This window comes from Scylla paramamosain, chromosome 12, assembly GCF_035594125.1.
Source record: "Scylla paramamosain isolate STU-SP2022 chromosome 12, ASM3559412v1, whole genome shotgun sequence".
NCBI lineage: Eukaryota > Metazoa > Arthropoda > Malacostraca > Decapoda > Portunidae > Scylla > Scylla paramamosain.
This window is the reverse complement of record NC_087162.1, coordinates 27099981-27125049: the sequence shown is the minus strand read 5'-3', so window position 1 is coordinate 27125049 and position 25069 is coordinate 27099981. Positions and strand designations below refer to the sequence as shown.

Genomic DNA, 25069 nt, shown 5'->3' with positions numbered 1-25069 from the left:
CCACTGAAGGTCAAAGGTCAGGTAATAGAGTGACCTTGTTCTCTGTTCCTCCACCATAACTTAACATCACTCCAGGTCAAAGTTAAGCAAAGTGACCTTGTTCTATGTTCTTCCACCTCAATTTAACTTCACTGCAGGTCAAAGGTCAGGTAATAGTGTGACCTTGTTTTCTGTGCCTCCGTCAGGGTCATGTGTGGGTGCCTGTGGTGGAGGGCCGTGGTTCACACACACCCCTGCTCCACGCCCTGTTGCCCTGCCACGCCCTGCCGCTCACCGCCCTTTACATCACCCTCTGAGGCACCCACACACACACACACACACACACACACACACACACACACACACACACACACACACACACACACACACACACACACACACACACACGCACGCACGCACGCACGTCTGCAGGCTCTCCTGAAGGTAATGATCATAAGGATATTTGCTCATTTAGTTAGTCTCTCTCTCTCTCTCTCTCTCTCTCTCTCTCTCTCTCTCTCTCTCTCTCTCTCTCTCTCTCTCTCTCTCTCTCTCTCTCTCTCTCTCTCTCTCTCTCTCTCTCTTTATTTGCATTATTCACTTGATAATCCTTTCTGGAAACTTAATTAAATAAATATGTATTACTTTTTTTTTTGTCTCTTACGTAAAATTTAATCGTCAGTGATCTTTACATTATAATGTGAATGTGGCCTGGGGTGATGCCACTGTTTTTGTCATTGCTTTTTTTGTCGAGCTTGCTTTCCTCCTCTTCTTTATCTTGTTTTTGTTCTCCTTTTTCTTGTTGTTGTTGTTGTTTTTCCTCTTCTTTTTTTCTTCTTCATCGAAAGGATCGAAACCCATAAAACAAAAGAATTGAAGCCCATAAAGAACAGAATCAAAACCAGTAAACAGAAGGATCGAAACCCATAAACAAGGATCGAAACCCAAAAAGCAGAACTGAAACACATAAACAGCAGAATTAAAACCCAAAACAGAAAAGTCGAAACCCATAAACAGAAAGATCGAAACCCTTAAAGGAGGATCCAAACCTATAAAGCAGAAGAATCGAAACCCATAGACAGAAGGAAAAACACGAATTGTTCACCTTATTTGCATTAGCACGCAACTGAAGATCTGCTGTTTTCTCTTTTTTATTTATTTTTTTTCATTTTTTTTTATCATTTTTACACTTATATTTTAACTTATTGATTTTTTGTTCGTCTCTTTATTTATTTATTTCATCTTATATTTTACTTATTCATTGATTTCATTAATGATTGTTAATTATCATTATTCCTTTTATCATCTACTGTATGATTATTTTGTTTTATAGATTTTTTTTTGTATGTGCTTGTCTGTCTATCTGTTTGTCTGTCTATCTCTGACAAATGTTAGTCTGTCTGTCTGTCAGTCCGCTCGTCCGTTTGTATTGCTTTCAGTCCGTCTCTCTCTCTCTCTCTCTCTCTCTCTCTCTCTCTCTCTCTCTCTCTCTCTCTCTCTCTCTCTCTCTCTCTCTCTCTCTCTCTCTCTCTCTCTCTCTCTCTACGTGACTGAAGTATCCTCGTGGCGCTGGCTGGTGGCGTGGCTAAGACTGGACACACCAGCACTCCACACCCACACCCTCACTTTATGGGAAGGAGAAAAGGCCTCAGTAATGTTATCCCCTGAGCTAATTGTACTAGATTCAGCCATGCGTCATAAAGGGTCTTATTCGCCAGGGAGGAGAGACAGAGGCATTAAAACCTTGCCCAGACTCAGCAGTGTATTGTAGAACTTCCACACGTGTTCCAGTCTGCGCCTATGAAATATTCTCGTGTTTCTATGTTGATCCTTTTTTTTTTTTTTACCTTATTTTCATGTGTCCTTATTCGGTTTCTCACTCTTAAATGTTTCCGCTTCTTAACTCAGGAGCTTCTTACATTTTCTTGTCGAAGTTGTTAAGGTTTTCTAGTTTTTCTTTTTCTTTATTAATATTTGGCTTGATGGCTTCTTGCAGCTTCCTTTGTCTTCTTATGTTCTTATGAATAACGCAACGAGTAAGGCAGCGAACATCATTTTTCTTTATGCTGAAGATCCGATATCCCACCAATCACCTGTCTCACATGGATTATTTATACTTTCGCCATCTGGATCCTTGCGACACTTCCTGCTTTTGTAATGTATGATTTCTTAACATATTTTATGCACCACCACCACTGCCATGACTGCAGTTAAGGTGACTGATTAAGTGGTTAGCCGACAGACAAACAGACAGACAGGCAGACAGACATATTGACTGACTGACTGACTGACTGACTGACTAAATTATTACTTTTCTGATTGGTTTTCTGACTGACTTACTATGTATAATGACTGACTGACTGACTGACAGGCTTGTAACGTTGGATGACTGACTTTGATGCATTGCCATAATAACTGACCGACTTACTGAGTGGCTGAGGAACTGACCAATATGAAGTAACAGGAACAACACAATTAGAAATAGTGTACCTTAGTTCTGTATTATATCCAACTAAATTTGACTACATTGAAATACACACATCCACCAACTGGCTTGAGCCGCCACCAGTGCGTGTGCTAGGTCGACCCAGCAGCCGCCGGGTTCCTTTAATTCTGGTTGCATTTCGGGATAACACAATCTCCAGACTCGTTAAGCTCAAAAGAGAGAGAGAGAGAGAGAGAGAGAGAGAGAGAGAGAGAGAGAGAGAGAGAGAGAGAGAGAGAGAGAGAGAGAGAACATTAAAATATAATAAATCACTTTTGATGAGAGGTAGGAAGTGATGGAGAAATTTTTCATTGCAACATTTTTTTAACATTTTTTTAAAGTTTGGCGGGTCAGAAGATGCGATTGTGTCATTCTGAAACGTAACAGGAAATAAAGGAACGTTGTGTGTGTTGTGCGTCTGTGCCTTCCTCCACAGCGTGAGATTCCGTGAGGACAATCCCTTCTCCCAAGTATTTGTATAATTTTCCTACGTAACTTTCTTGTCAATAGATCACTCATTATTGTTATTATTATTATTATTATTATTATTATTATTATTATTATTATTATTATTATTATTATTATCATCGCTATCGTAACTTAAACTAGTTTTTATACATTTTCTTCATTGCTTTAATCACTTGAACTTAATAATACTTGTACGAAAGCAACATTACGGGAAATTAAAATCTTTATTACTTTTTATTATTTTTTTTGTTATGTCTATTTTTATACTTAAATAACCAGGAAGAGAAAGGCAAATATCCTTACCCCACCCCTTTTCTCTCTCTCTCTCTCTCTCTCTCTCTGTCAGTATGTTATTTTCGAGTCACTAGTCGTGGGTGTGGTGAGAGAACCCTTTTAAAACTGAGCGTGACTCGTGTTCTCCGTTACGGCAAATCCTCTCAAGGCGTGACGTTATCTTCTTTTCTTCTTACGATTTACTGATCTCGCCTCTCCCCGCCTTACTCCCCGGCCCGCCTCCTCAATACAGTTCCCAGTTGAGTAATACGTGGAATTGTACGCTTCATCTTAGTCCTCCGTCATGGAACACGCAGCGACTGATGATGATACTGTGTGTGTGTTTGTTTGTGTGTATGTGTGTGTATGTGTTTGTGTGTGTGGAGGGGGAGAGGGGACTGTTTATCTGTGTGTACGTGTGTGTGTGTTTACTTAGTGTTATGATATTGTAATGAAAGATTGATGACAATTCTGGGATTTGTTTGTGTGTGTGTGTGTTGGGGGGGTGTCCTCTGTGTGTGTGTGTGTGTGTGTGTGTGTGTGACCTGATCATTATTCGCATCAATACATCAATGCCTCAAGGATTCCTCGCCATTTAAAGACTTAAATACCTGTATCAGTGTTCAGCTACACACACACACACACACACACACACACACACACACACACACACACACACACACACACACACACACACACACACACACACACACACACACACACACACACACAAGCCCCCGCAAGGATTTTAGCTCATTTTCCTGTATTTCTTGTTTACTTTCTCTTCCTTCTTCTCCTTTTTCCTTGCTTTTCCTCCTTCTACGTGTGTGTGGGGTCTTGCATAGTTGTGATGGTGCGTAGTACTAGTAGTAGTAGTAGTAGTAGTAGTAGTGGTAGTAGTAGTAGTAGTAGGTGCAGTAGAATGTAGGGTTCTTGGGCTTCGTGGAGGTTTGCGTGGATGTTAAGGAGGCGTGGATGATTTTGTGCCTTGGAAGGTCTGGAAGCTTGGATGGTCTGTCTGCTGGATTGGATGGTTAATCTGGTACCCCGGATGATCAGGAGACTTGTATTTTCTGTCTGGGTGTTTAGAAAGCCGCTCTTGAACCATCCCCTTATCAGTACCCCAGGCTAAGTAAGACTAAGGAACTCCTGAAGGTGCAATCAAATTCAGTAATGTTCGTGGGGTCAGCCTCTGCATGGCCACCTCTGTTGTCTGTGTGTTGACTACCTGTTGTACTTTGCTGCTGTCTTGTGGTCCTGTGCCCTTGGTGTGCCGCCCTCGTAGCGCTCTGCAACACTCACATCAGAAGGCAGGGTTGTCCGGACTTATAAGCTCTCTTCTTCTTCTTCTTCTTCTTCTTCTTCTTCTTCTTCTTCTTCTTCTTCTTCTTCTTCTTCTTCTTCTTCTTCTTCTTCTTCTTCTTCTTCTTCTTCTTCTTCTTCTTCTTCTTCTTAAATAATTATTTATCTTAAGCCTTTCTCCCTGATACACTAAAAAAAGGGGTAGTTGAAATATTTGATAACTTCCTATAGCAAGCAACTGTGTTTAAAACTTCTCTTATAAACTTGTATTGCTCCTGGTTTTCCTTCTGTCTATAACTTAAAACTCATCATTCAAGCGGGATATTTCAAGGTAGTTCTCAAAGTAATTTTATATCTGCTTTGAGAGTGTCTACTTAAGAGACTGACACTTTCAATGAGCCTCCCTTTGTAATCAGTGGTATCCTACAAACTATCCTTTAATATGTTGGTCCTGTATTTCCTTCTGCTTATGCCTTAACTCTTTCACTGCGACACGAAACAGTTAGCAGCACCAGAGCAATGCGTGAAGTCTTTATAAGTATCTACAAGAAAGCCAGTAATGAAAAACAATATATTTTGCAATTTCTGCCCAGTTCAAAGGTTGAATGTGGCTGTAGAACAAGTAAAGGTGTCTCAGAGTGATTAGCAAGTAGGGAAAGGTGGCAGCTAAATGGTTGAACTCCTTCACGTGGGAGATATTTAGACCTGCTTTCTGGGTGTGTACTTAAGGAACTGACACGTTCAATAAGCTTCCCTTTGCAATTAATGGTGTATTTCTTCCAGTCTATGATTAAAACACCTTCACGAAAGAGATTTCAAGACACATCTTAAAATAATTTTTAAACCTACTTTTCGAGTGTTTACTTAACTACTGACATCTTCAATAAGCTTTTGTTATCAATTGCGTATTTCTTCCTGCCTGTGACTAAAACTCCCTCACGAAAGAGATTTCAAAGCACTTTTTACTGTAATTTTAGACCTGATTTTGAAGTATTTACTTAAGGGACTGGCACTTTCAATGAACCCCATTTTCCCCTCCCCAGTTTTGTTGCTCCCGGCACGAGTCCCTAGTGAAAAAACGTGCATTGTCTTAGCCACTCGATAGCAGAAGAATGGACAGCTTGGGGGGAGACTACACTGGCCTCGCTCCCACCGTCTAGATTAGATAATATTGAGATCTTTCTGTAGGTATTTGGTGAAACAGACCAGCTGGAAAGCATTTGATATGGAAAGACTTTTGTAGCGCTAATGGTGGTAATAATAGTAGTGGTGGTTGTGATAAGATGATGATAATGACAATAATATTTGTTATGACAAGAGTTAATATTAAAAGATCTTCTGTGATTATGCTGGTACCGGTTGGGATTGTGGTGGTGGTGGTGGTGGTGGTGATGATGAGGTGATGGTGATAATAATGCGAATATTTATTATCTTCTTTTTTTGTTATATTTTAATCTATTTTGGTTATATTTTTATTCTTTACTGTTTGACTGCTTGACATGTATTGACTGTACTGACATTTGTCTATTTATTCTGGCCCTCACTTATTAAAGATCATACCATCTTTAATTTGTTAGCTGTTGTACATATATCTCTTCACATTGGTACGTATGCATTTATTCGTTCATTAATCAATACTATCATTTCTTTTTCCTCTCTTTTTTTTATATATATCTTATGTCTCGTTAGTGATATTTATTTATTAAATCATGTATTTAGCGATGAATTTAGTTATTGCTCATTACTTTGTATCTGCTTGGCCAGGCGGTGGTGGTGGCGGAAGTGTTGGTGGCGGTGGTGGTGGCAGTGGTGACGTCCAGTGTTTCTACTGCCGTGCCCTCTGAAGTTCTAAACGGGTACGGCACCTGACATCACGATGACCAGCACGGATGTTACGTCTTCCTGGGTCACTAACGCAGGTCACGCAGGAGCTATTGGGCATGACCTGACATGTGTTCCTGTGTCCTGCAAGGCGGAGCGTCACGGGCAGGGCAGCACAGCAGGTCCCCGCGTCACACTTTCAGGAGAGGCAGTGCAGTGATTTGGGGTGATCTACTGGTGTTCCTTCCCTCCGTGGCTCTCTTTTGGGATTACGTGCTGGAGATAATGACACCATTCATCAGGCGGCCACTCCTACAGCCACGAGTGTTGTAGTCACTGTTGTCACGTATCACTCAGCGAATCTCTTGGCCGCAATATGACTAGCTGATAACTCCCCACGAACCTCCACCTGCGGGGCCACTGCTGACTACTTAAGCCGCGCAGACAGCCCAGACCAGCAGTCTCGCCCTGCAGTCCCAGTCAGTGCACACGGTGAGTAGAGGAGTGAAGGCACATTTCCTGCCGTGGCTGCGCCAGGAGAGGAGGCCTCGGGAAAGAGTGGGAGGCTAGTGGCGCCCACACACATACACTCTCCCTCCCCTCCCCGCCCCATAATAGCGTGTTCCCTCCGCGAGAAGATGTATTGATTTCCCTCCCCTGCTCTTATGCCTCCACTCGCCCTCCCTCTCTCTCTGTGTGTCAGGCCCCTCAGTCCACCTCCTCTCTCTTTCCTCACCGGACGGACGCCCCTTCTCACCCTCGTCTCCTTCTCCCCGCCCCTCCACAGGCCGCCACCATGTCTATCCGAAACGGAGTCACCTCCCCGGCACCCTCCCTCAAGGCGTGCAAGTGTGGCGGCATCGCGCCCGCCAACGACGTGCAGCACCAGCACCACGAGAACGGCATCGAGGACATCAAGGGCCAGCTCCTCCACCGCAGGGAAAGGAGGTCCTCGTCTTCCACTGGTGAGTCCTTCCCTCCGTGACCTGTTGCTCTGTACACACACACACACGCACACGCACACGCGCTCTCCCGCCACGCTCCCCATTTCCGTTTTTCTCCATCGGCTCCTCTACACTGAGCCAAGGTATTCCAGTATCCTACACCCTTATGACACAGTTCCTTCGTGTGTGTGTGTGTGTGTGTGTGTGTGTGTGTGTGTGTGTGTGTGTGTGTGTGTGTGTGTGTGTGTGTGTGTGTGTGTGTGTGTGTGTTCTCCCTCCTTTCTAAAAATAGATCTCGGCTTGATTGGGGAAGCAGTGTCATCCTTCCAGGCGCCTGAGATTAACTTTTACCTGATAGTTACGTGGCTTGGGTTGATGAGGGAAAGATGAGGGAAAGGAGAATTGTTAAGGCAGGAAGAACACTATGGCCCGCATTCTAAAACACTTAGCTCTCTCACCACGACTATTTTCCAAGGGCACAGATACAACTTTCTCGGTTTTCAAGAGTATTTCCCTGTTAATAATGTAAAAATCTTGTTAATCTATCAATAGAACCATTAAAAAAAAAAAAACTTTAAAAACCCGTGTAACCTCAGTTAGAGGCTTTGGAATGTAGTGGTGTAGGTGTGGCATAGAAGTGTTACAGAATACAGTCCTGGGGCCTTGCAGGGCTGTGGCGACCCACTGGCACATTTCGATACTAAACTTTGCACCTCCACTTTCCAGAGACCTTAAATTTCGCACACGGGGAAAGCGACGAAGCTGGTTTCTTTTTAGTTTTTAATCTGGAGAGTGCAAGAGAAAGAGAGAGAGAGAGAGAGAGAGAGAGAGAGAGAGAGAGAGAGAGAGAGAGAGAGAGAGAGAGAGAGAGAGAGAGAATTAAAAAATGCACGGTGTATTAGTGAAGTTGGTGAGAGTGGTGGTAATGTATTCCTTTGTTTGTGACTGGGAAAGATAAGACACCGCCACCACCACCACCACCATCAAAACACTTATATCACTCGTGTGTGTGTGTGTGTGTGTGTGTGTGTGTGTGTGTGTGTGTGTGTGTGTGTGTGTCATTTTCAGCCAGGCAGCGAGCAAACCTCAGCCTCAGGGAATGACTGGAATTGCATTGCTGGAAGGCCTGAGAGAGAGAGAGAGAGAGAGAGAGAGAGAGAGAGAGAGAGAGAGAGAGAGAGAGAGAGAGAGAGAGAGAGAGAGAGAGAGAGAGAGAGAGAGAGAGAACTTCAAGATAGGAAAAATTATAAAAAGAAAAGGAAACGAACAAAAACGTCATGAAGAAAATGAACAGAGAGAGAGAGAGAGAGAGAGAGAGAGAGAGAGAGAGAGAGAGAGAGAGAGAGAGAGAGAGAGAGAGAGAGAGAGCACTTAACCACTTCAAATCTCACGCTCTTTATCAGCCACACTCCACGATAGGGTAATGGCCACGAAATCCCACCAAAATAATAACAAATACTAACAGACTCAAGCAAAGAGTACTGTGCTTTGTCTTCCCCTAAGTAAAAAGGAAAAAGAACTGCACACGTCAGCAAACAGTAATGCAATTGTATCGTATCTTAAAGGTTAAATAATTATCAGATATTTTTTTTTGTCAACTCTCTCTCTCTCTCTCTCTCTCTCTCTCTCTCTCTCTCTCTCTCTCTCTCTCTCTCTCTCTCTCTCTCTCTCTCAGGCCTTTGTTTCATCATTTGCTCTGGATCGCGCGTGTGTGCGTGCGTGTGTGTGTGTGTGTGTGTGTGTGTGTGTGTGTGTGTGTGTGTAGCTTTTTGGTGGGGAAACATTATTTTTTTTCTTCTTTTTTTCCGTTTTTCTTTTCTCTTTTCTTTTATTTTTTTTTTCAAGATTTAATTTAAAGTACTTGGGAATGAAAAAATCAGGAAATTAAAAAGAAAATTGTTGTCATTTTTTCTTTTTCTCCTGAATGGACTTTGTCTTTTGTTCTCTTTCTCTCTCTCTCTCTCTCTCTCTCTCTCTCTCTCTCTCCTCTCTCTCTCTCTCTCTCTCTCTCTCTCTCTCTCTCTGCTGTAAAATTGGTTCTGTGTGTGTGTGTGTGTGTGTGTGTGTGTGTGTGTGTGTGTGTGTGTGTGTGTGTGTGTGTGTGTGTGCCCGTGTGCGGGGGCGTGGGTGGATGATCGATAGGAAAGAATTGTATAACTCAAGAAAAGGAGGCTGTGAGGGCGCGCACACTCCCGCACACTCTCACCATCCACGCACGAGAGAGAGAGAGAGAGAGAGAGAGAGAGAGAGAGAGAGAGAGAGAGAGAGAGAGAGAGAGAGACGCGCACATAGAGTCATGGAGATCAAGGTAGTCTGGTTCTGGTGGTGGTGGTGGTGGTGGTGGTGGTGGTGGTGGTGGTGCATTAAAAATCTGTTTTCAAGTTTCTTTCCTCCTCACCTCTCCACCACCACCACCACCACCACCACCACCACCACTGCTACTACTACTACTACTATTATTACTACTACTACTACTACTACTACTACTAGCCACATTTACTAGCCACATCATTGTTCACTGTACTCTTATTTATTCTCTCTCTCTCTCTCTCTCCTCTCTCTCTCTCTCTCCTCTCTCTCTCTCTCTCTCTCTCTCTCTCTCTCTCTCTCTCTCTCTCTCTCTCTCTCTTTACGTATTACTGACATCACATTCTCGGCATCAGCGTGCGCGCGCGCGCGCGTGTGTGTATGTATGTGTGTGTGTGTGTGTGTGTGTGTGTGTGTGTGTGTGTGTGTGTGTGTGTGTGTGTGTGTGTGTGTGTGTGTGTGTGTGTGTGTTTTAGCGTTGCAAAGACAATACGAATTAGTCTTGGAATGTGATTGGTCATGGTGCTTATACTGTCTTTATGTTTGTCTAAGCCTGCTGCCTAATTTTTCTTCTTCTTCTTCTTCTTTTTCTTCTTCTTCTTCTTCTTCTTCTTGTGTATTCTTGTTTACCTTTTTTGTGTTCTTTTGTTTTTCTTTTTCCTTTTTTTCCTTCCTTATTTCTTTTTTATCTTTCTTTCTTTCTTTTTTTCCATCATTCTTACTTTTTACGAAACCACCACTACCTGTTTTCCTTCCCTTCCTCCTCCTCCTCCTCCTCCTCCTCCTCCTCCTCCTCCTCCTCCTCCTCCTCCTCCTCCTCCTCCTTCACTCTACTTCTATTACGTAACTTGTTTTTTGCCCCCCCCCCCTCTCTCTCTCTCTCTCTCTCTCTCTCTCTCTCTCCTCTCTCTCTCTCTCTCTCTCTCTCTCTCTCTCTCTCTCTCTCTCTCTCTCTCTCTCTCTCTCTCTCTCTCTCTCATCACCCTTGAAGAACTCACACGTCAGAGGAAAGAAGGAAGGAGGGAAGGAAGGAGAAAGTTTATCTCTCCTAACGCTTCCTCCTTTTTTTTTCCTTTCCCTTCTCTATTCTTTTCTTTCTTTCTGCCTTCCCGTTTTCCTCCCCCCCAAAGCTAGATATCCATTTAAGCCTCACGACACAGGAAGATCTGGCGTCACTTTGAGGACGAAAAGGCGAAGAGGTGTGACGGTCGCTCTTTCCTGTATCTTCTCTCTTTCTCAGTCTGTACCTCCCAAGGACTCTAAAAGTTTCGTCCTCGCATCTCTATATCTGCGCACATGTTGTAGTGGAAGGTACTGTGGGTTTTCAAGGGTGTTTTTTTCACGGTTTCAAGTGGAAGTTAGTGGATATTCAAGAGTGTTTTCATGATTCTGGTAGTAGTTTAAACACACTCTGCATCGTTTAACAAGCTTTAGTGGAAGGTATAAGAGTTTCCAGGTTTGTTTTCATGATTCCAATGATAGTTTAACAAAAATAATGCATCACCAGTGGGAAAAAATATTCATGGGAACTCCAATTATCTCTCTCTCATGTGCCCCAGGTCAGGCCAGACAGCATCACCTTCCCTCCTCTCCCTCTCTCTCCTCCACGTACCAATAGCATATCTGGAAAGTTAAAAGCATGCACTTACCTCCTTTGCGATAAGGAGTGAGGTCTGTCATTATGATGTGATTTACTCGTGTCATTTACTCGTGTCATTTACTCGTGTTGTCTGACATATATTAAATAAGTCAGAATTGTTGATTTTTTTTGTTGAATTTTTTTGTGAGTTTTAATAATTCTCAGTTCGTTGAGGCGTTCTTTATAATTGTTTAACTTATTTTCTCCTCCTGCTCTGATTTCATCCTACTATTGTGCTAATTGCTTTTCCTTTCTTCTTTCTACGGTCAAGGTGGGTGGGGGTTGTCATCTGGCAACTTATAGCGCTTGCGCTCGTCCCACTCTGCCTTCTCCGTTATGTTTAATAATAATAATAATAATGTGAGATGGTGATAAGGTGACGACAGGTGGATGAGGTGATGCGATAGAAGGATAAAGGGGTGATTAGATAAAGAAGTGGTGGAAATGGTGCTTGAGAATGTGACAGGATGAATAATGAGATAAAAGGATGAAATAATGAATGAGGTGGTGGAACTGATGGATAAGACCTTGATGGGATGAAAGAGTGGTGGAACAAAAAAGATAAATGGAGACAGGATAAACAACATGATAGGCTGAAAAAGCGATAGGATAATAATATGGAAAGATGAAAGAGTAACTGGATAAAAGAATGAACAAGGACAGGGTGAAAGAGTGATAGAATTAGGATAAAAAAAGAAAAAAAATATGCCAATATATAAAGATGACAGGATAGAAAGATAAGAGGGACGATTGAATAAAAGGATAAAAGAATAATGAAATAAAAACATCATAGAATTAAAGGATAAACACATCACAGGATAAAAGGATGACAGAATACAAAAAAATAAAATAATGATAAGTCTGATGGATTAATATTGATAAAATTGAAAGGAAAACGACTCATCAATATCAAGGTATTTATTACTTATCTGTGCGATAGAGGCGGTTCCTTCTGTTCACTTGTGTCCATTTACTTCAAGCAGAATCCAAGGAGAGTGTTGGCTTAACCCTTTCACAGCTGTTTAGTGTACCTTTCATAAACCACTAGACATTCCGGGACATTTCTTATCATTCAATCATCTCCAACATTATTCAGGATGGGAATTGTAAAATCTACTCTTTTTTCATTCCCTTCTTTCTTGCAGATGCTTATAAACATTTCATACATTCCTTTTAATATTGTGAATTGTTGCATAGCTCAGTCAAAGGGTTTAATCTGTTGAATTCTTAATTTCATAGTGATATTCAAGCGACATAAGGGATACAACAAGTGATACATAAAAGATCCTTGGAGTAAGATCTAAATTGTTATTGTTGCTGCTGCTGCTGCTGATGGTGGTGGTGGTGGTGGTGGTGATGGTGATGGTGGTGCATGACCTTGTGTAGCAACATGTGGCGGCGGGTACGTACGCGTGTCTTCAGGTTTTGCAGAGGACATGATGAGGAAGGGTAGTTATATAAGCAGCTCAGGTACAGACATTGACATTTAAGGAATTGAATGGTTCGTTTTTTTTTTTTTTTTTTTTTTTTTTCATCTTTTCTCTCTTTTTTTTTTTTGTAACTTTTGACAGTCTCCTTGACACGTAGAGCACATAAAAAATGAAAAGAAGTAGAAAAAGAAGAAAAAAGTAATAAAGTAAATGAATAGATAAAAGAAAATAAAGAAATAAAAAAAGAAAATGGGAAAAAAAGTATTATATATATTCTCATGCTCATTTGTAGAGCGTATCATAAATTTGATCCTAGGCACCTTGAAGTAATTTTATGATTTATCTTTGCGAGTGAAAATATTGGAGAAACTCGCAGTAGATGACGTAAAAACTGCAGAAATGAAAAAAAAAAAGAAATATATTAAAGTCTGCATATTTATTCATTGAGGAGATAAGATGTTTGTTTTTTTACTCATAAATGTTAGGTTTGTATTTTCAGCTATTTATTCATTATTTTTTGTTTATTTGTATGTTTTGGTTAGAGTAAAAATGAGCCTCCTTTGAATTTCGTTGTTCCTTCATAGAAAACGGAGGAAGAAAACGACCCAGTAGTTGAAGATCGCAGTCTCTCTCTCTCTCTCTCTCTCTCTCTCTCTCTCTCTCTCTCTCTCTCTCTCTCTCTCTCTCTCTCTCTCTCTCTCTCTCTCTCTCTCTCTCCAATCGAAGACCACAAATAGAAAGTTTTTAAGATATGTTTTCTTACCCACGTCTCTCTCTCTCTCTCTCTCTCTCTCTCTCTCTCTCTCTCTCTCTCTCTCTCTCTCTCTCTCTCTCTCTCTCTCTCTCTCTCTCTCTCTCTCTCTCTCTCTCTCTCAGCCGGTGTGTCAATGATATCAGTTCATGAAATTAAATGTCGATGCGTTTTTTTCTTTCTCACTTTTCTTTATTTCTTTTTTATTTCCTTCGTCTGTTTGTTTGTTTGTTTATTTATTTTTTTCTTTATTTTCTTGTGAGAGAATTTAGAAGAAAAGAAGCGAAGTCGACGTATTAATGTGTTTATGTTTATTACTGCATCTTTCCTTTACTTCTTTTTCTTTCTTCTTCTTCTTCTTCTTCTTCTTCTTCTTCATTCTTTCTTCTTCTGGTAATTTGAATCGGTTCTCAGGTCAATGCTTCTTCTTTTCTCCCTTTTTTTTTTTAGTTTCCTTCTCTAATCTTCTTTCTTCTTCACTTGTTACTAGTATTATTATTTTCTTTCAGACTTTTTAATGCAGGAGTTTAGTGAGCACGTGCCTCTGTGAATCACGAATTTATGTAACGTTTGTGACATAACACCTTCATTTTTTTATTCTTCTTCTTCTTCTTCTTCTTCTTCTTCTTCTTCTTCTTCTTCTTGACTGTAACGGTTGTAGTAGTAGTAGTAGTAGTAGTAGTAGTAGTAGTAGTAGTGTAGTAGTTATGAATACGCGTAGTGTGTGTGTGTGTGTGTGTGTGTGTGTGTGTGTGTGTGTGTGTGTGTGTGTGTGTGTACATGAAGTGGCACCTACACACACACACACACACACACACACACACACACACACACAGACACACACACACACACACACACACACACACACACACACACACACACTAATAAAAACCCATTCACTTGTCCTTCAAAGCACAGCTGGGTCACGCGCTGCGAGGCCACGGGATAGCAGCACATTTGTTCCCACCTGGTGCAAGAATGCGTGTGTGTTACCTGCGCTCTTGACTTACGTAGACTGGCGGGGCCGTTGTCTTGTGGGGAAAGTAAAAAACCCCGCTTACCTTTTTTACGTGTTGAAGGGACTGCTAAGAAAGAGAGAGAGAGAGAGAGAGAGAGAGAGAGAGAGAGAGAGAGAGAGAGAGAGAGAGAGAGAGAGAGAGAGAGAGAGAGAGAGAGAGAGAGAGAGAGAGAGAGAGAGATGGCTGATTTGAAAACCTGTATTTTTTGCCTTTGCTCAGGACTCGAGTAGGCTGGCAGGTCGTTGTCTTGTGAGATATATTGAAAACTACGTTATTTCTTATTTTTTATGTGTTAAAGAGGATGCTAAGAGGAAGAAAGGGAAAGGGAGAGTGGGAAAGATTTTTTGAACTTCGCTCTTTCACTTCTTCAAGGGGCCGATGAAGGGGAAAATGGACAGGGGGTCTCTTGAAAAACTTCCCTTGTTTTCTTTTTTTACGTGTTACAGAAACTGGTAAGAGAGAAAATAGCGAGAAGGAAAGAGTCTATTTTGAAAACCTCTCCTTTTATTTATTTATTTTTCACGTGTCGAAGAGATTGCTAAGAGGGTGAAAAAAGAGATTGGATGAAGGGCCATTTTGAAAGCCCTATTTTTTTTTCTATTTTCTACGTGTTAAAAGATGAAAATGGAAGTGAGAGAGGGAGAGATCTTTAGAAAACTACCCCCTCTCTTTTTTTTTTTTTTTTTTTACTTCTTGTTATGGAAATAAGCCAAGGGGAAGAGGGAGAGGAGAGGGAGTCCCAGGCAGTGAGTTCCAAAGGTTACCAGCGAAAAAGATGAAAGACCGAAAACACTGCCGATGAACTCTTGCATTAGTAAGGTGGACAGTCTTACAGAACACTCACGATATTCAAAGTAAAACACTGTATTACATAAGTTGAGTGTAGGATAACGAGGAATAACGACTCAATTAACAAGTAATGGTTAAAGAATGATGCATTGTTAGGTGATTGGGTCTTGTATCCTCGGCAAGGGTCTCGAGTAAGGGGAGTAGGAGGACCCACCAGGACGTCTAAGGAACTAAGTTGGCCTTTTGTTTGTAACTTTCCTACTCAACTTTTTTTTTGGTGAGGTGGGAATGGAGAAGGGAGAAACAGATAAGTGTTTTGCCTTTTTTTTATTTTCTTCCTTTCTTTCTTTCTTTCTTTCTTTCTTTCTTTCTTCTTCTTCTTCTTCTTCTTCTTCTTCTTCTTCTTCTTCTTCTTCTTCTTCTTCTTCTTCTTCTTCTTCTTCTTCTCCTCCTCCTTCCTCCTGCACCTCCACCGTCATCTCCTCCTCCTCTTCTTCCTTCTCTCATCTACCTCCTCTTCCTTCTTTACTAACCAACCACCTAACAGCTTTAAAAAAAAATCAATATACACACGTAAACAAATCAGTACAGCAAGAGTAATACAAATGACGAGTGAAGATTTACCACGGTCTGAAATCTGCCAGTTGACCTGCATGGGGCGGACTTGTGGGCGTGTGGCGGGTGTGAGCGGTGGGAGTGCCTGGTGTGGTGGGTCCCGCCAGGCCTCAAGAACATTCTCTTAGCACGCGAAGGATCAAAAGGTTCTTACTCATTTATCCTACATTCTTATTCCGAGTTTTTTTTTTTTTTCTTCTTTTTCCGTTTGTCATATTTCTGGAAAAGGCTGACCATGATGTCTGAGTGAAAACTTCTTCTGTGTGTACATGTGTGTGTAATCTTTATCACTGCATAATTATGTACATAAGGAACACGTATTGATGATGTGGCAAGAAGGTACACACACACACACACACACACACACACACACACACACACACACACACACACACACACACACACACACACACACACACACACACACACACACACACACACACACACGGAAGTTTCATTAAAGCAGCTTCCAGACGATCCTACACCACCATCACCACCACACCACACCACCACCACACCACACCACCGCACCACACCACATCACCACCATCACACCACCACCACCATCACCACCTGTGTGTTCTGCATTGTGTGATATGTATATACACTTTTATATATTGTTACTGCTTTGTATTGATGTAGCTTTTTTTTACTCTTTGTCCTCGTCCCTTGTCCTCGTTCCTTGTCCTCGTTCCTTGTCCTGTCCTCGTCCTGTGTTCCTCCTTTCTTCGTAACTTTGTCCTGTCTTCGTCTTGTCCTTTTCTCTTGTCCTCGTCCTGTCCCTCGTCTCGTCCCTCGTCCTCTTCTTGTTCTTTTCCTCCATACTAATCCCATTTGCAATTTGCTTCTTTTCTTCTTTTCCTGTTGTTCTGCTTTTCTTCTCTCCTGTTCTGTTTACTCTGTTCCTTTTTTCCTTTTTCTCCTGTGCTTCTCTCTCTCTCTCTCTCTCTCTCTCTCTCTCTCTCTCTCTCTCTCTCTCTCTCTCTCTCTCTCTCTCTCTCTCTCTCTCTCTCTCTCTCTCTCTCTCTCTCTCTCTCTCTCTCTCTCTCTCTCTCTCCCCCCCCCCTTCCACGCAACACTCAACACTCCCAAACTTTTCCTGATCTCACCTCTATACTCCACCATCCCCACCACCACCACCATCGCCACTACAAAGCAGGCCATGAGAAGTGCCCCTTCCACTTTGACATGGAGCTGGACCACAAGCCGCCCACCAGGGAAGAGATGCTGCCCGAATTGGCCTCTAGTTACCGTTCCCTCCTGAAGAACTTGGGCGAGGACACAGAGCGCGAAGGCCTGCTGAAGACACCCATGAGAGCTGCCAAGGCCATGCTCTTCTTCACCAAGGGATACGACCAGACCATTGAAGGTGAGGGTTGAAAGTTATGTACTGGTGGTGTTCTCCTGTGTCTCTGTGTCTTACGTGTTGTTCGAGACCGTTTGAGACAAAGAGGGATGTTGAAAGTTGCTGGCTTTTTCCTGGTTGAGGATGAGAGAGGCTTAAAGTTGCTGGCTTTTTCTTGGTTGAGGATGAGAGAGGCTTAAAGTTGCTGGTGTTTCTTGGTTGAGAATGAGAGAGGCTTAAAGTTGCTGGTGTTTCTTGGTTGAGGATGAGAGAGGCTTAAAATTGCTGGTGCTTCTTGGTTGAGAATGAGAGAGGCTTAAAATTGCTGGTGCTTCTTGGTTGAGAATGAGAGAGGCTTAAAGTTGCTGGTGTTTCTTGGTTGAGGATGAGAGGGCTTAAAATTGCTGGTGCTTCTTGGTTGAGAATGAGAGAGGCTTAAAATTGCTGGTGTTTCTTGGTTGAAGATGAGAGAGGCTTAAAGTCACTAATGTTTTCTTGGTTGAGGGACAGAGAGGCTTAAAGTTGCTGGTGTTTCTTGGTTGAAGACGTAAAATTGCTGATGTTTTCTTGGCTGATGGTGAGAGAGGCTTAAAGTTGCTGGTGTTTTCATGGTTGAGGGTGAGAAAGGCGTTGAAAGATGCTGGTGTGTTTCGTGAGTTGAGTTGGGTTGATGTTCGGGAGTGCTGCTTTTGTAACGACACTCCCTGACGTATCCCTCCTCGCTGTCTGGCTTTCCTGCTGTTTGTCCTCTTCTGTGTCTTCTCTATGTGTATTTATGTTCCCCACGTGTGTTGTATGTTGTTTGTATTTTATTTGTTTATCTGCGTAGTTTCTTCTTCTTCTTCTTCTTCTTCGTCTTCTTCTTCTTAATGTAGATTCATAAATCCCTGTTGTGTACATATTTTTTCTTCATGTTGGTATCAGCATTGTCATATACAGAGGCTCTTCTGTTATACATTAATCTTTTCCTTCCATGCCTCACTTGGAGGAAACACACACACACACACACACACACACACACACACACACACACACACACACACACACACACACACACACACACACACACACACACACACACACACACATATATGTAATTCCTCCTTAGTATCTTCACATCACGGTCTCTTCCTGACACCACCACTGTAAACTTCACGCTGCGCCATCATGAGGAAATTAGTCGTAACCTTCTTGAGATTTCGTTAAAATAGAAAATGTGGTACAGTCTTACAAGCTGAGTAATCCATCTAACTTCCTGCCTCGTAATGTTCATCCTTTCATCTAAAATCCTTTGATCGGGACTCATGAAAAAAAATGATAATCGTAAATCACTTGAGGCTTCGTTAGAATAAAGAAAAAAAAAAAAAAGTGGTACAGTCTTAGAAGCTGAGTAATCCATCACACTTTCTGCCACTGTACTTGATGTTTATCCTTCAATCTTAAACATCCTTTGATCTTACACTCATGAAGAAAGTAATCATAAATTTCTTAATACTCCTTTAGGATAGAAAATTGGTACAGTCTTAGATGTTGACTAATCCATCACACTCTCTGGCACAAAGTTTAATTAATGTTTATCCTTCAATCTTAAATCCTCTGATCTCCATATTATCAGAACTAGGGAGGAGACTGTCAGCTGATCAGAGTGTAAGATTCAAAAGAACGTTTAAGACTCGGGGAAAGTATGTCATTTTACCCGACTTAACCAGGACTGTACATTGAGAGTCAGATGGTGGGGTGTTGAATCTTTCCCTGGTCATCTCTTTAAACGTATTCAGTGTAGTGCACGTTTGAGTATCATTACGAAACATGGCTGATAGAAAATGGAGTGATAGAGTAGTTTAAATCTTTCAGTGTCTGTTCTGTTTGTGGTGACTCAGATGGTTGTGGTGAGTGTAATATTATTGTGTTTGGTTGCATGATATAATTTAAAGGTTGGTTATTTGTTTGGTTATGTGTGTGTCTGAACTTGTTGAATTTGCTGTCTTCGATAAGTTAATTGTCCTTTTATTTTTATTTTTTTTCCATTTATGATATTTTGGAATTTTTCTTTTGTTTTACGCTTGGAGTAACTTCAGTCTTGTGAGGAATTAGATCGATTCCTGCAGTCATTCTTAGCTGGCTTCTTAATACCAAGTGCACACACACACACACACACACACACACACACACACACACACACACACACACACACACACACACACACACACACACACACACACACACACACACACACACACACACACACACACACACACACACACACACACACACACACACACACACAGCAGCCCCCCTCCAACATTTCCTGGTGGAGTCTCGTGTTTTCCAGTGTTTACAGATGTGCTCTTCACTTTCTCTTCTTCTTTCTTGACCTCATCGACAGACGTGATGAACGACGCCGTGTTTAACGAGGACCACGATGACCTGGTGATCGTCAAGGATATCGAGATGTTCTCCGTCTGCGAGCACCACCTTGTTCCCTTCTGGGGCAAGGTCTCCGTCGGCTACCTCCCCAACAAGAAGGTGCTCGGCCTCTCCAAAGTCGCTAGGTAATGCAGCCAAGACCTGTAAATCCGTAGCACTCTAGCAAAGACCAGTAGCCCAGACCTGCAAGACTCATGGGCAAGATCCGTAACTTAGACCAGTAGCCAAAACCGGTAGCCAAATTCCGTTTTCTTCCACGTTGTCTAACTTCCTCACCTCCCACACCTCCCAAGCCCAAAAACTTCCTACTTACACCGCAAAGTATTACTGACACTTTTCCTCCACATGTTCCTCCAGCGCAGGTCATCACTAACCAATCCTTTCTCCTGCAGGATCGTGGAGGTGTTCAGCCGACGACTCCAAGGTACAGTGGCCTAGTGTTTGTATTGTTGTTAGTCTCATATAATGCCGCTATTGTCACTTGCCTCCCAGATCTTGAAGTATGACTTTTGTCCTCAGTGACCACGTAAGCAGGTATTAATGTGCATATTACAATGAGATCTTTTGTATTTCTTTTTATTTGTCTCCTAGAATCCTGAAATGTAAGTTAATGCCTTTGTGGAGAAGCAAGGCTCGTGTGAGAACATAAGAACATGAATCGTAGAAGCTGCAAAAAAATCGTCAGGTCCACGCATGGCAGTCCCTCTAGTTCCCGAAGTAATGCTAGTTATGTTTGGCATTGATCAGACCTCATCTAGACTATGGCCTGTATTCAGACACGCTTTGCTCTCACCACGACTATTTTCAAAGGCCACAAAAGTGACTAGCCGGGTTCTTAAAAGTGTTTCTCCTGCTAATAACGTAAAAATCTTGTGAATCTGTCCCTAGAATCGTATAAACACTCTTAGAAACCAGTGTAACTTCAACTAGAGCCTGTTAAATGCAATGGAGTTGCGGCGCAGAAGTGTAAGAATATGGTCACAGGCTGTGCAGTTCTGACAAGGGATCAGAAATTAAAGGAGATTAAAGTTTTAGATTTATATTCGTTAAAGAGGCGTGTATTGAGGGGAGGGGAGAGGACACACACACACACACACACACACACACACACACACACACACACACACACACACACACACACACACACACACACACACACACACACACACACACACACACACACACACACACACACACACACACACACACACACACACACACACACACACACTTGAGTACTCCCGATACGGCCACGAGATAGTGAATGAGTGTGAGAAAATGTGGAGGCGATGAGAGGCGTGATTCCCTTGTCATCAGTGCATGGGAACACAATAGGACTGAGCTAAATGTGACAGCCATCAGAGAGATAATGAGTTAAATGTGAGTGAAGGGAAGAATTGACTTAAATGTGACGGTTAAGGGAAATGAATTAATACATCAGCCCAGGGAGGTATTGGGTTAACGTGCCAGTCAGTAGGAGAATAAAGGTGAGGGTTTTGACAGTTGCGTTCTTCATTACAGTCCAGGAGAGACTCACCAAGCAGATCGCCCTGGCCGTGGTGGAGGCCATTCAACCCACCGGCGTAGGCGTGGTGGTGGAGGGAACGTGAGTATTGCCGCTCGTTGTGTGTGTACGTGTGTGTGTTTGTTTGATAATTATACTGATTGTGCAATATGCTGTGATTATCAAAACTTCTCTCTCTCTCTCTCTCTCTCTCTCTCTCTCTCTCTCTCTCTCTCTCTCTCTCTCTCTCTCTCTCTCTCTCTCTCTCTCTCTCTCTCTCTCTCTCTCTCTCTCTCTCTCTCTCTCTCTCTCTCTCTCTGCTGCCCCTACGCCCCACAGACACATGTGCATGGTTATGCGTGGAGTGCAGAAGATCAACTCCAAGACGACCACCTCCACCATGCTGGGAGTGTTCCGGGACGACCCCAAGACCCGCGAGGAATTCCTGAGCCTCGTGAAGTAGAGGCGCGTCTCTGTCTCTTGGGGCTGCTCTCGCGTAGGCGGGGCGAACCAGGCCAGCGCCCTGAGCCGCGAGAGACGGAGCCGAGATGACCAGACCACCGGACAGACCCGCGTAACGACCACGGCACCGCCTGAAGGAGGAGGGCGCGACGAGGCGGTGGCGCCGCGGGGGACAGAACAAGAAAGATCCATGCTAGCGGCCAGTGTGTGAATTCCCTCGAGGCGCCACTGACTGACTCCCGTCCCGCCGCCCTCGCCTCATCCTTTAGGGGGAGGCTCCTCCGCCTTCCGTTTTCTTTTCTTGTTAATTGATTAACTTTTTTTTTTTAATTGTTTAAAACTATTCTTAAAAAGAAGAGTTTTGTTTGACGCCTGCAAGTCTTGTCACAAGCTTACACGCGTGCACGCTTGCACGCATACACCCACCCAAACACACACACACACACACACACACACACACACACACACACACACACACACACACACACACACACACACACACACACACACACACACACACACATACACGTACATGCGCGCTCACAAACACACACACACACACACACACACACACACACACACACACACACACACACACACACACACACACACACACACACACACACACACACACACACACACACACACGTCACGTGTATATGTGTGATTACATTAATTTAACTGTTTTTAGGCATAAAGGCTTTCACACTTTGTGTCAATCCTGCAAAAAAAGAAGAAAAAGAAAAGAAAAAGATGACCTCAGCCCCGCCAGCAAGTCTACCTTCCTAATGTTGAGTCATTGCCTGAGCGACGAGGTCAAGAAGTGACCCACCCGCGCCGCTCGTGCTGAGCCTCAGGAGGGGAGGCCACGCCAGCACGCTGAGGACTCAGCGCTGCGAGACTCCTTCACAACCTTACAGAGACGACCTGCCCTGTGTCGTTGCCGTCCCATGGACGGCATCATCACTGCAGCGGAGGCGTGGCAGCACTGGCCGGCGAGGTGAGGGCACAAAGCGGCGCCTCCTTCAGTGCTTCCCGGGGGCGCCCACCTCCCGGCCAGTCTGCGCCTCCGCCTACCTCTGGCAACACACAACATATCAATCTTCAAGCTGCTTGCACCCCGACGGCGAGATTGGGCAGCGTGTGTGGCGGCCCGCGGCGTCGTCTTCCCTCCCCTGCCTGGCGGCGAGACGCAGGCGGTGTCCAAATACGATGCTGCAGGGGATTGTTTCATCAGTATTAAACCTAAAGGTGTGGTGAGCCACAGATGTTCCTCCGCCCTGAAACACGAAACGAGTACAACTGTGCTTCTCATTCACATGCAACGAGTCTTTCTGACGTGTTACCTCAGCCGACCGCCATCCCGGCCGCCCCCCGCCCACGCTGTGCCGTGCTCAGGCGGGGAGCGGCAGGCCCCGCGTCGTGCTCGACTGAGGCTCAGAGCAACACTGAAGGTGCCTGATCATAGAGTATCTATTGCCAGCCTACAGTAATAAGTGTTTCGTTTCGACCTCACAAGGTAGAGTTAGAGGGTTGTTAGTTTCAGAGGTAACCGTAATTTTAAATAAGAGACCTGGGAACAATTGTTTCATGACTTGTTTAATCAAATAAATGTATTTCTTAACTTGTTGTTTTGCTTGCCGTGTGAACCTGCGCCTGACGCCTGGCTGGTGGCTGCGATTCTCATATGATAAGATAACTGAAATGACGTTAAAGTGCTACTGCTGTAACTCGAGAATTAGGTAAGGTTTATGAAGTGCTGTGATGAAGGCCACAGCTGCTTCTGTCCTGCACGTCAGTTTCGGTCATTGAAGAGCAGCAGTGTGGCAACCACCGCGCCACAGCACCACCATCGCGCCTGTCATCGCGTGTCTTGTTTTCCATTAAACTGCGCAACATAATGAGAGAAAATTAAAACTTTGACAATAGATTTTTACACTACTGGCGGTTGTAACACACACCTGGCATGCTTTGTCGGCGAGACAGTGGCTGGTGTGTGCAGTGCTGCTGGTGCTCATGCCCAGCCACTAGGAGGCCTACAGAGGGAGAGAGAGATGCATCAGTTTCCCATGAAAGAAACCTCCTGTTCCATGTTATTATGGTCTCCTTTACCAAATGTTTCAGTCAGAGGCCGCTGGCTGTTTCACTTCTAAAAATTTTCACTATTATTTCCTTGTAGGTGTACCCACAAAACCTTGACTATAATCTCCACTCCGCCCCGCTCTACCTCCATCCTCTCAACCTTTTGTCGTCTCGGCTCCTCTCCCTTCATTACACTCCCTTAAGATGCAGCCACACACACACACACACACACACACACACACACACACACTTAGCCAGTTACTGCACATTACAAAACAAAAGCATTAATGTTCTTATGACCTCTTTACTATTACCGTTGCCAACACGCAGAGGGAGCCGAAGTAAGTTTGTGCCGAAAAAGTGAGGGAGTTTGCCTGCTGTTTGTTTGTGTTGTGGCGAGAGGTGGAAACACCAGAAGCGGCAAAGAGTGACGAACGTGTGGCGGAGAGGTGAACGAACTAACGGTCCTTAGTTAGTATAGATAAATACTGCCTGAAATGTGACGGGATGTTATTTCCATAATAGCACGAGGGGGAATAGGCTAACGACCATAGTATGTCGGGGTGAGGGAGGGGACCAGGTGGCAGCACACGGCTTGTAGTTTGCTAAGTGACGTCAGTACTACTTTCCTAGTGGACATTTATTTCCTAAGTAAATCTGAGCCCGGTGTGCCACGAGGGCTCTGAACACAGTAGGAGGCCGACAGAATCAAACTCGGGACCAGAAAGCCCGTATTCTCTTAGCTAAGACCGTCGGTCATAACGAAACGAAATAGCGCATTTCAGACATAACTATTATCAATCATAAAATGCTATGACAGGGTTCATCCTGTCATAACACTGTTTATGACCATCAGAAGTCTGTCAAAATCATGACAACATAGCCATACGTACCATAACACAATCCCCAGCTGCTTTTTTATTATAAATATAACAATAAATATTAGTGACTGTCAGTAAATAATGTCCTTTTTGAGGCAATAAGGTATTATTATAAGTAACTGATGAGAGCAATATGATCAGTTTTCCTAAACATAAACAAATCTTGCTTTGCGCAGCCTGCGTGTGTTGGGCTGTCGGCCTTGAATATTCTATATATCATGTTTTTTTTATTAGATATTCTGTCTAACTTCCCCAAAAGTCGTAATATGAGGTCAAAACAATTTAGATCCAAGAAAATAATGCCTAGAACCTATTTAATTCCAGAAATTTAAAGTTGACAAATTGACGGTCACAAATTCTGTCAGCTATGACAGTTAGCTATTGTCGACCATAAGCACTTTATAGAATACAGAATTAAAGGAGTAGGATGAGAAGGAGCCTATAGTCAACCCACCCTGCCGGGGCGAGGATGGTGTGGATGGTGTGGCAGAGGAAGGCGGGCGTGTCTTGCTGTCCTCTGCCTCGATAATGTTTATCGTGCTTCTC

At 43.3% G+C, this 25069-nt stretch overlaps 2 protein-coding genes across 6 annotated transcripts in view; both read left to right on the top strand.

Annotated features, from left to right (window-relative positions):
* Nucleotides 1–6465, top strand: part of LOC135106040 (dynein axonemal heavy chain 10-like) — a 72030-nt gene extending 65565 nt beyond the window's left edge. For 3 of the 4 annotated variants that reach the window (XM_064014835.1, XM_064014836.1, XM_064014837.1), the window contains 2 exons: nucleotides 186–423; nucleotides 6272–6409. In XM_064014835.1, coding sequence (XP_063870905.1) covers nucleotides 186–296 — 111 coding nt within the window. In that variant the 3' untranslated portion in view covers nucleotides 297–423; nucleotides 6272–6409. Of the gene's footprint in view, nucleotides 1–185; nucleotides 424–6271 lie in introns of all 4 variants that reach the window. The other variant, XM_064014842.1, reaches the window with a different exon arrangement.
* A 206-nt stretch (nucleotides 6466–6671) lies between these two features.
* On the top strand, nucleotides 6672–23184 carry LOC135106042 (GTP cyclohydrolase 1-like). Of its 2 annotated transcripts, none has more exons than XM_064014843.1 (7): nucleotides 6672–6820; nucleotides 7116–7293; nucleotides 16979–17191; nucleotides 19554–19719; nucleotides 19987–20018; nucleotides 21116–21200; nucleotides 21438–23184. In XM_064014843.1, the coding sequence occupies exons 2-7, from the start codon at nucleotides 7125–7127 to the stop codon at nucleotides 21559–21561; spliced, it is 789 nt and encodes a 262-aa protein (XP_063870913.1). In that variant the 5' UTR covers nucleotides 6672–6820; nucleotides 7116–7124; the 3' UTR covers nucleotides 21562–23184. The 2 variants fall into 2 exon arrangements, with proteins under 2 accessions (XP_063870913.1, XP_063870914.1); XM_064014844.1 differs by having other exon boundaries at nucleotides 6675–6820; nucleotides 16982–17191.
* The last annotated feature ends 1885 nt before the right edge of the window (nucleotides 23185–25069 follow it).